At 46.6% G+C, this 11,701-nt stretch overlaps 1 protein-coding gene across 9 annotated transcripts in view; it reads right to left on the bottom strand.

Annotated features, from left to right (window-relative positions):
• Positions 1 to 508: 508 nt before the first annotated feature.
• The window catches only part of BRD9 (bromodomain containing 9), a 351,813-nt gene continuing 340,620 nt past the window's right edge, over positions 509 to 11,701 (bottom strand). For all 9 annotated transcript variants that reach the window (XM_063922671.1, XM_063922669.1, XM_063922670.1 and 6 more), the window contains exon 17: positions 509 to 3,412. In XM_063922671.1, coding sequence (XP_063778741.1) covers positions 3,321 to 3,412 — 92 coding nt within the window. In that variant the 3' untranslated portion in view covers positions 509 to 3,320. The remainder of the gene's footprint in view (positions 3,413 to 11,701) is intronic.

Below are 11,701 nucleotides of genomic sequence, written 5' to 3'. Positions count from 1 at the left end.
ACTGGGCGCCTGCCCAGTGCTTCATGTTTCCTGCTCTGTTACTTTAAGTATTGTGGTTGGTTCACCTATTGCTGTTCCTATTCAAGTTTTGTTAGCATGGCTTTTTTCTTGTTTGTGTGTGCTGGTTCGGATCTCACCACTGTTCTGTTAAATCCTTCCTCAGGATTGTCCAACTCCTCCGGGTACAGTTTCTAGATTGAGTCTGGTAGGAGGGGCATAGAGGGAGGAGCCAGTGCACACTATTGATTTCATAAAGTGCCCAAGGCTCCTAGTGGACCCATCTATATCCCATGGTACTAATGTGGACCCCAATATCCTCTTTTGCTTTATTTCCAAATCAGAATCAGGCCCTTGGTGACAATTCAATTCCTGGTCATGGCTGATCTGTGAGGAGTTTGTATTTTCTCTTTGTATTTGTATGGGCTTCTTCCAGTTTCCTCCCACAAACCAAAAACAAACTGGTAAGTTAACTAGCTTTTGACAAAAAATATAAATAAATGAACCCTAGTTTGTATATTTCCTTTTTATTGGGAACATAGATTATAAGCTCAAGTGGGATAGGCACTGATGTGAAAGACTGGAATATCTGAACAGTACAGTGAAATGCGTACGCGACAGAACAATACATTTTTTTTTATAAAAAACATTTACAATACATAAATAGGCAAAACAAACATAGCAATTAAATAAATCAAAACATATACAAGTCTAGTATCCAAGCATCCACTAGTATGAAAGCACTTAAGTCAGATCATGAAGATCAGTAGAGTTGGCGTACTGAAGGGTCTGCAGACAGGATCAAATGGAGCAACCCATGGTGTGTAACTTAAAGGAGAGAGAAAAAAGGAATACACTTAAATGGTTGTCAGATGGCGAGGCTTAGTTACTGAAGAGTGAAGTCCAATACAAATCAGACAGTGTTTAATGGGGGTACAAGATTAGAAATGTGAGGTGATTATACCAAGAACAATTCAAGGCAGGCAAGGTAGACCAGGTACTATGAGGAAAAAAATTGCTTTTCCATGCCCATTTCAGGGGGTCTTTGGGGTAGCAAATTTCCAGTAGTGCTATAGGTAGCAGGGAGAGATGAGATCACAACAGTGGAAAGGTTGAATTCCCAAAGAAGTTGCAGGGCTTCATCTAGGCTTTTAGGGGCTATAGTCTTGCCATTAACTTGTACGTGGGAATGCAAAAAAAGAATCTGTGTCACATCTCATCTTTCTCCACATAAGAAAGGTTGAATCAGAACAGGCTCTAAAGTCGTGACCTTGCTTCTTTGAAAATCTGTTCTTTTGCTTTGAAATATTGTACAAAACGGGCACAGCAAGTTGTCGCCCAGCAGGGGGTCCTTAGGGATGTTGCAAATACGCCAGTTGTACCTCCTGCTGCGGATCTCCATATTTTAGTTCAAAGAGGTGAAGCTTACCCGCATTAAGGTAATTTTTGTCAAATGCTTGCTGAAATTGCATAAATTTATTTTCTTGCATCTCTAACAAATCAATGTTACAACTTATGTAAGATCAGACATCGCTTTAACTCGCACCTTTAATGGTTTGATTAATGTGTCTCACTTCATAAAGGTTAACTGCAATATCAGCTTTGGGGGCTGGAATGGAAGGTCCTCCTCATCTGTGTCAGTATCAGAGTCGCTGCCAGACAGAATCGCTGGAGGTTTAAGGGATAAGGCAGGAGTAGATTTCTTATGATAGTTCACAAGGGACTGAGAATCTGATTTTGTTTGTCCTTAGCCACTGTCATAGACTTTGGAGAGATGAGAAATGATAGTCAAACAGCAGTGCTCCAGCAAGAATTGGCCCACACACAAGATGGGGAAGTCAGAATATATCATAACGTGTACAAGGCACAGAAATGTGAAGGACAAATAAAGCCAAGTTTTGTTTCAAAAAGAGCAGCTTTGAAATATTATACAAGGCTTCCACAGTGGTAGAAAATATTGAGGACACCAATGAGCCAAGGAGAACTTGTCCCCGGTAGAACTCTGAAAATCAGTCGACAACAGAGTTTAGCAGGGAACACAAAGGTTGTAACAGACACTGCAGAGTTAAGATGGAGAACTGTACTGTATGCGGGAGACTCCCCAGGCTTGAAGGCTGAAATGGCAGCAGCGATGGGGAGAGCACCAAATGAACGACTGCAGCTTACTGTAGTGAGCAACAGGAGGAGTAAACAATCAGAGGGTCGTGACTGGCAGGATGGAAGCAGACAGCGGAAAAGGGACCCATACACTAGAACGAAAATGTACTATTTCATCCAATTTCGGGCATTCGGGCCAATATATCAGATGAAATCGGGCATTTTGGATGTGTTTCCGATCAGTGTTCCTGTGAGGGTCGGATCGACTCCCCTAGATCGTTAGTGCTGCACTCGTGATATGTCAGTTCCCACAGACATGGCTGGGATCGCATAAGATATATTGCATGCAAAATGTACCAAATCGTATGGAACCAGTCCCGGGAAGCTCCCGGGAGAGTTCAAGTGAAATCGCCTCCGACTTCAGCCTCAGACATATCGCTGTAGTGTATGGGGGCCTAAAGAGGGCTCTCTTCCAGCAGACAAATGTGTGGCAGTCGGGGGTGTCAGGCAGAACTGTAGGATCACCAGAGGTTGGCAATTCCCGAGATCTTCAGCTACCACAGGCACTGGGTGTAATGAAGCAGATGGCAGGAAAGCATACAGTTCCATGAGTAAGGTAGTGAAGGGACTGGGGATGTCAACGAGACCGGGAGCTGGGGCACTGGTTGTAGTCGGTAGGGGCCCAACATTAACTGATATGGAATGTTAATTGAGAGCAGCCCATAAGTCGCTAAAGCAGCGTGTAGGGAGTCCTTCGAGTGTGAAGGCCTGAATCTTCAGGAGAGGGCTCTTGGTGGGTGTCCTGGGGCGTACCAGTATCTAGCAGGGAACAGCAGGGGCTAATTAGAACACAAATAGCACACAATGTTGGTATATAAACTGCTGGAAAACAAAGTAACAATAGTATGTCTGACCCTAATGGCTGCCTAGCCAAGCACCACTTACATTTTGATCAGAACTATTGGCCTTTTTAGATTTTTAATTTGTTGGTGAAATATGTTCATTTTAAAAAGTAAAAAAAAATGAATTTCTCACTAAATACAGATATTCAAGGAAAGGGAAGAAGTTGGAGTTTACCTTCCTCTGCAAACTATCAAATAATTTGGTTTAGTTCCACTTTGCCCTATATAGTTTTGTTTTTATTTACAGTAACTTCATCAGTGGGAAATAATATGTACAGATTAAAATAAAGACAGTAAATATCAAAAACTCTATAGACATAATTTTTAATTTGGGTTGTCAGGTTCTGGAGACTGGAGGAACTCATAGGGATCTGGTATGTCTTGCTGTTCTCCAATGCTGAGACGAGAAGGGCTACCTGTAATTGTGAGTGAGGAGGTTATAAAGAAGGTGGCGGGAGAGAAAAGGTAAAATTTAAATTCAGCATCTATAGAAATGTTGAATACCAGCTGAACTCTATCCACACTACAAAACTTTTCCATAGCACAGATGCTTGACATAAGTACTATAAACACAACAGTGCTATCAGTCCCCCCATTGGTTACCTGTGTTCTACTGCATTCAATATAAAATACTTTTACTCACACACAAGGCCATTAACCAAACTACACCAACGTACATCACTTCGCTTATCTCAAAATATCTCCCAACCCGACCTCTTCGCTCTTCACAAGACCTGCGTCTCTCATCCACACTCATTACTCGCTCCCACTCACGATTGCAGGACTTTCATCGGGCTGCACCCACTCTGTGACTCTCCAAACCTTCAAGCGTTCCCTGAAAACTCACCTCTTTAGGCAAGCAAATTCCAGAACCGCCCACATAAATTTCATAAACCTTCCTATCAAACTGCATCCACTCTGTACAGGCCACACATATCTTCTCATTCTTCACTTTCCCTTCCTCTCGAACCCGGTTCATCATTGCTGTATGACCATATCATACAGCCCACCAAGAATCTTTGCAATCTGGCGAACAAGTATGCAATAGATAGCACCTTTCCTTGTGTATACATGCCTATTTCCCCATAGATTGTAAGCTTGCGAGCAGGGCCTTCCGACCTCTATGACTGTTTGTTATCACCCAGTTTGTTATATCATTGTTATTTCCAATTGTAAAGCGCAATGGAATTTGCTGCGCTATATAAGAAACTGTTAATAAATAAATAAATAAATAACCAAACAATCAAAATCCTATAAACTATTGCAGAAGAAAAACATCAGAATGATTGCAAAAAACAAACAAACAAACAAACAAACAAACAAACAAACAAGGCTTATGGTAAGAACTTACCATTGTTAAATCTTTCTGCGAGGTACACTGGGCTCCACAAGGATTAACATCGGGGTGTAGAGTAGGATCTTGATCTGAGGCACCACCAACAGGCTCAAAGCTTTTGACTGTTCCCAAGATGCACAGCGCCGCCTCCTCTATAACCCCGCCTCCGTGCACAGGAGCTCAGTTTCGTTAACCAGCCCAATGCAGTAGCAGGTACCCGAGACGACAATCGCTCGTAGCCAATTACACCACACACACACACACACACCACAGGAGAGGGTGTCAGCGGCAATGCCATACCAACCCAAAGAAGCTAAGTGCGTCAGGGTGGGCGCATTGTGGAGCCCAGTGTACCTAACAGAAAGAGATTTAACAACGGTAAGTTCTTACCATAAATCTCGTTTTCTGCTGCGAAGTACACTGGGCTCCACAAGGATTAACATCGGGGATGTCCTAAAGCAGTTCCTTATGGGAGGGGACGCACTGTAGTGGGCACAAGAACCCGGCGTCCAAAGGAAACATCCTGGGAGGCGGATGTATCGAAGGCATAGAACCTAATGAATGTGTTCCCTGAGGACCACGTAGCCGCCTTGCACAATTGTTCAAGGGTCGCACCACGGTGGGCCGCCCAAGAAGGTCCAACCGACCGAGTAGAATGGGCTTTGATCATAGCAGGAACCAGCCTGTACATAAGCATGTGCAATCACCATTCTAATCCATCTGGCCAGAGTATGCTTGGAAGCAGGCCAGCCACGTTTGTGAAAACCAAACAGTACAAAAAGAGAATCAGATTTCCTAATGGAGGAAGTTATCTTAACATAGATACGGAGAGCCCGTACCACGTACAAAGACCGCTCTTTGGTAGACAACTCAGGAGGAATTAAATGTCGGAACCACAATCTCCTGGTTAAGGAGGAAGGAAGACACCACCTTAGGTAAATAACCTGGCCGTGTTCTAAGAACCGCCCGGTCATGGTGAAAAATCAAATAGGGAGACTGACAGGATAAGGCACCCAAGTCCGAGACCCTTCTAGCTGAAGCAATAGCCAGCAAAAATAGCACTTTAAGGGAAAGCCACTTAAGGTCAGCAGAGGCAAAAGGCTCAAACGGAGACTCTTGTAAGGCCTCCAAAACCACTGACAGCTCCCAAGGGGCCACAGGCGGCACATAAGGAGGCTGAATCTGCAACACGCCCTGAGTGAATGTATGGACATCAGGTAGGGTAGCAATTTCTCTCTGAAACCAAACCGACAAGGCAGAGATGTGAACCTTGAGGGAGGCCAGACGCAGGACTAAGTCCAAGCCCTATTGTAGAAAGGCCAATAGTTTGGCCATACTAAACTTGAAAACGTCATGATTGTGAGACGCACACCAAGTAAAGTAAGCATTCCAGACCCTATGGTAGATCTGAGCAGAAGCCGGCTTACGGGCCTTCAACATAGTTTGAACGACCGCCTCAGAAAAACCCTTGGCCCTCAGGATGGAAGCTTCAGGAGCCATGACGTCAAAGCCAGACGGGCCAAATCCTAGTAAACACAAGGGCCCTAAACGAGGAGGTCTGGTCGTTGTGGAAGTAGAAGGGGATGATCCAACGAGAGACCCTGTAGATCGGAGAACCAGTGCCGCCTGGGCCACGCTGGAGCGACCAGAAGCAGGTTTCCTCCTTCTTGCTTGAACTTCCGTATTACTCTGGGCAGGAGCGACACCGGAGGGAACACATACGGCAACTGAAAGTTCCATGGAATTACCAGAGCGTCCACGAACGCAGCTTGAGGATCCCTTGTCCTTGTTCTGAAGACCAGAACCTTGTGATTGTGTCGAGACGCCATCAGATCCACATCTGGAAGGCCCCACGTGTCCACGAGATGTTTAAACACCTCCGGATGGAGGCTCCACTCGCTAGCGTGTACGTCCTGATGACTGAGATAGTCCGCTTCCCAGTTCAGAATGCCCGGAATGAAGACCGCTGATATGGCTGGCAGATGACGCTCTGCCCACTGAAGAATCCGTGATACTTCCCTCATTGCCATGCGGCTTCGAGTGCCGCCTTGATGATTTATGTACGCCACCGTGGCGGCGTTGTCCGATTGTACTTGAACAGGTCTGTTCTGTATTAGATGCTGGGCCATTGTCAACGCATTGAACACTGCCCGCAGTTCCAGAATATTTATTGGGAGTAGAGACTCCTCCTTGGTCCACGAACCTGAAGAGAGTGTTGTTCTAACACCGCGCCCAAAACCCTCTGACTGGCATCCGTCGTCAGCAGGACCCAGTTGGATATCCAGATGGGACGGCCCCTGCTGAATCGATGGTCCTGAAGCCACCAGCTCAGTGACAGGCGGACTTCCGGAGACGAGGAGATCATGCGAGATCTGATCCGGTGAGGCAAGCCGTCCCACTTAGTCAGAATTAACTTCTGCAGAGGGCGAGAATGGAATTGAGCATACTCCACCATGTCGAAAGCCGACACCATGAGACCTAGCACTAGCATTGCCGAATGTATCGACACTTGCGGACGAGATAGGAAGCATCGAATCCTGTCCTGAAGCTTCAGGACTTTCTCCTGAGACAAGAACAACCGTTGGTTGTGAGTGTCCAATAACGCTCCCAGATGTAACATGCTCCGAGCAGGAACCAAGAAGGATTTCTTCCAGTTGATCAGCCACCCGTGGGCTTTCATGCACTGGACCGTCAGATCGAGATGACACAAGAGAAGTTCTGGGGAATTCACCAGGATCAACAAATCGTCAAAGTACGGTAGGATCCTGACCCCTTACTGGCGGAGTGTAGCAGTCATGACTGCCATAACTTTGGTGAAAACTCGGGGAGCCGTTGTCAAACCAAAGGGTAACGCCCGAAATTGGTAATGAAGATTGCCCACCGCAAACCTCAGGTACTGCTGATGACACACTGCAATAGGAATATGCAGGTAGGCATCCTGTATGACCAGGGAGACCATAAAGTCCCCAGGCTCCAAGGCTAGAACAATAGAGCGCAGGGTCTCCATATGAAACTTGGAGACCCGCACATGCTTGTTCAAGGACTTCAGATTGAGAATGTGCCGCGAGGACCCATTCGGTTTCGGGACTAGAAATAGCGGTGAATAGTACCCCTTGCCTGAGTCAGAGGCACCTTACTACCACTCCTGTGGTCAGGAGGGAATGGACCACCAAATGCAGAGTGTTTGCCCTTGTCGGGTCCAGAGGAACATCTGTCAGGCAAAAACAATGAGGGGGACGATTCTTGAAGGGTACGGCGTAACCTCGAGTGACGACTTCCCTTACCCAGGCATCGGAAGTGGTCTTCAACCATTCCTGGGCAAAACCTAGAAGTCGTCCCCCACCCTGGGATCCCCCAGAGGGAGGCCTGCCCCATCATGCGCAGGCTTGTCAGTTTTGGAAGCAGGCTGACGGGCAGCCCAGGCTCGTTTCGGTCTGGGCTTGGCAGGTCTGGAAGCACGAGCTTGCTTTGGGTACGCCTGACCCTTTGCTTTACCTGGAGGACGAAAGGGCAGAGGGAAAGTACTTTTAGCCTTCTGTGCGGAAGGAGCCGTACTAGGTAGGCAAGCTTTTTTAGCAGAAGCCAGATCAGCCACAATCTTATTGAGGTCTTCTCCAAAGAGAATGTCTCTCTTGAAAGGAAGCACCTCCAGGGTTTTCTTGGAATCCATATCCACCGACCATGATCTCAACCACACGATACGTCTAGCCAAGACGGACGTAGTAGCAGCCTTGGCCGCCAGCACCCCGGCGTCGGAGGCCGCCTCTTTAAGATACAGAGAAGCCGTGGTAACATAAGAGAGACATTGTCGAGCATGCTCAGATGCGTTGGTAGGCAGCTCCACCTCAAGCTCCTGAGCCCACACCTCAACAGCTTCAGCAGCCCATGGTCTATGCACAGCCCCCACTAGTATGTAAATCGCTTTCAAACAACCCTCCACACATCTATCCGTCGGGTTCCTTCAGAGAGGTGACGCTAGTTACTGGCAGAGCAGAGGAAACTACCATGCACGCCACATGAGAATCTACAGGCGGAGGAGTTTCCCAATTCTTACATATCTCCGCAGAGAGAGGATAGTGAGCCAGCAGTCTCTTATTTGGTGTGAATTTTGTGCCCGAATTTTCCCAGGATTCCTGAAGTGTGTCAACCAGGTGTTCAGAATGAGGTAAAACTTGTTTAACCACCCTCTTACGTTTAAACCTATCCGGCTTTATAGAAACAGTCTCAGGCTCAGGATCATCAGACACCTGAAGAATGAGCCTAATTGCCTCAATCAGATCAGAGACATCCACCAATGACTTCCCTTCCCCATCAGAGACATCTGAGTCAGTGTCTGTGGGATATGCACCATCCTCCTCAGAGTTATGGCCCATTTAGAAGATTACTTAGTCTTAGGCGGGTGACAGTGACACAATTTAGTCAGTGACCAGTTCAAATGCTGTAACTGAGTAGAGATTTGATCTGCCCATGGCGGATAAATAGCAGGGACCATAAACTGCTGCAGTGGCACAGGTGGTCCCACAGGGGGCACCAATTTAGTTACAAGCGTGTTTAATAGCGTGGAAAAGGTAGCCCAAGGTGGGTCATTTGTTGCCCCCAGTGCTACAGATACACTGGGGGGGTAAGGAAGCCCCTGAACCTGAACTCTCTGATGCCAAATTCTCCTCCAAAATGTCTGCAGCATCATCACGACGCAGTGTGGGAGAAGCCCCAGCTCCGTTGCCTCTTGTAGCTGACATAATAGTAAGCACAATATTGGGCAACCTGGTACAATTCTTAGCAGCGATATACCTAGCAAGAAGTGTGACTGTGGCAGCACAATTCCCGGGAATCCAAGAGATATATAGGGTGACTATAAATCACAAGTAAACACACAGCAAGTATATCTTGTGAAAAAAAGCCTATATTATAAGAAAACCTGATACACTTAGCCCCCACAGGTTATGGAATATAGGAATAGCACGCTGAGTGAAATACCCAATAAGGCAGCCACGCAGCAGCTACATACACACACACATATATAGTCACAAGCGTACCATGCAGAAATTATGCACCATAAAACTGCACTGGACTGGCAATACAAAGTAATACTCAGTAAAGCTATGTGTGTTAACAATAGATATAACAAAGCACAGTAGATACTGGATGTATATCACAGGGTGTTTGTACCACACAGCCCTGAATGTATGCACTCTTTCTTAACTAACACTGTCCCAGTGACAGGTAGAATATTTAAGTGTCCTGTAAAATGCACAGCGCTGGCAATCAGGCGGCTTTACAGAGGAGGATTTGCCCTAGCAGTCCCAGGAACAGCTCCGTTTGTGATGGCGGCTGACAGGGAGTGAGGGTGAGATATGCAGCTCCAGGGTGGAAACATTAAAAGAAATGGCGCCCTGGGGTTGTGGGAGGGGCTACAGGCTAGGCCTACTCCCCCTGCTGGCATCCCCACCGGGCGCTTGCGGGCCATAAAAATAGGATTTTAATACCTACCGGTAAATCCTTTTCTCTTAGTCCGTAGAGGATGCTGGGGACACTTCAAGAACAATGGGGTATAGACGGGATCCACAGGAGACATGGGCACTTTAAGACTTTGAATGGGTGTGAACTGGCTCCTCCCTCTATGCCCCTCCTCCAGACTCCAGTTATAGGAACTGTGCCCAGGGAGACGGACATTTCGAGGAAAAGGATTTATTGTTAACTAAGGTGGGATACATACCAGCTCACACCTCAAACACGCCGTACAACATGGCATTTAACAGAAAACCAGTCAACGGCATGAACCATGTCAGCAACAGGCTGACTATAACAGAAACACAACCTGTGTGTAACCTAACCAATAACTAATAAGCAAAAACTGCAGATAGAGTCAGCACTGGGACAGGTGCCCAGCATCCTCTACGGACTAAGAGAAAAGGATTTACCGATAGGTATTAAAATCCTATTTTCTCATACGTCCTAGAGCAGGCATGTCAAACTCATGGTCATCCAGCTGTTGTGAAACTACAAGTCCCAGCATGCTTCACCAGCTAATCAGTGGAAGGTATGCTGGCAAAGCATGCTGGGACTTGTAGTTTCACAACAGCTGGAGGGCGAGTTTGACATGCCTGTCCTAGAGGATGCTGGGGACACTTCAAAAACCATGGGGTTTATACCAAAGCTCCAGAATGGGCGGGAGAGTGCGGATGACTCTGCAGCACCGATTGACCAAACATGAGGTCCTCCTCATCCAGGGTATCAAACTTGTAAAATTTCGCAAAAGTGTTTGAACCTGACCAAGTAGCTGCTCGGCAGAGTTGCAATGCAGAGACCCCCTGGGCAGCCGCCCAGGAAGAGCCCACCTTTCTGGTAGAGTGGGCCTTCACTGACTTCGGTAACAGCAATCCAGCCGTCGAATGAGCCTACCGAATCGTATGACAGATCCAGCGCGCAATAATCTGCTTGGAAGCAGGATTTCCAATCTGTTGGAAGCATACAGGACAAACAAAGCTTCAGTTTTCCTAAGTGGAGCCGTTCTGGTGACATAAATCTTTAAAGCCCTGACCACATCGAGAGATTTTGATTCAGCAAAGACGTCAGTAGCCACCGGCACCACAATAGGCTGGTTCACGTGAAACGATGAAACCAACTTCGGCAATAATTGTTGACGAATCCTCAACTCTGCTCTATCTTCATGGAAGATTAAATACGGACTCTTGTGATACAAAGCTGCTAACTCAGACACCCGCCTTGCGGATGCTAAGGCCAATAACATGACCACTTTCCAAGTGAGAAATTTCAACTCAACCTTCTGTAAAGGTTCAAACCAATGAGATTGAAGGAACTGCAACACCACATTAAGATCCCATGGTGCCACTGGGGCACAAAAGGAGGTTGGATGTGCAAAACGCCCTTCACGAAAGTCTAAACTTCTGGAAGGGAGGCCAATTCTTTTTGAAAGAAAATTGATAAGGCTGAAATTTGTACTTTTATGGAGCCTGACTTGGATTCACACCAAGACATACATTTTCTCCAAATATGGTGATAATGTTTTGCCGTTACTTCTTTTCTAGCCTGAAGAAGTGTGGGAATGACTTCAATTGGAATACCCTTTCGGGCTAGGATCCGGCGTTCAACCGCCAAGCCGTCAAACGCAGCAAGTCGTGATATACGCACGGTACCTGCTGTAACAGATCATCTTGTAGAGGAAGAGGCCAGGGATCTCCTATGAGTAATTCCTGAAGATCTGGATACCAAGCCCTCCTTGGCCAATCTGGAACAATGAGGATCGCTTGAACCTTTGTTCTTCTTATGATCTTTATCACTTTTGGAATGAGTGGAAGCGGAGGAAAACACGTACACCGACCAAAACACCCACAGTGTCACTAGAGCG

Source organism: Pseudophryne corroboree, chromosome 5 (assembly GCF_028390025.1).
Source record: "Pseudophryne corroboree isolate aPseCor3 chromosome 5, aPseCor3.hap2, whole genome shotgun sequence".
NCBI classification, from domain to species: domain Eukaryota; kingdom Metazoa; phylum Chordata; class Amphibia; order Anura; family Myobatrachidae; genus Pseudophryne; species Pseudophryne corroboree.
The sequence above is the reverse complement of the archived record's forward strand: the minus strand, read 5'-3'. Positions and strand labels throughout refer to the sequence as shown.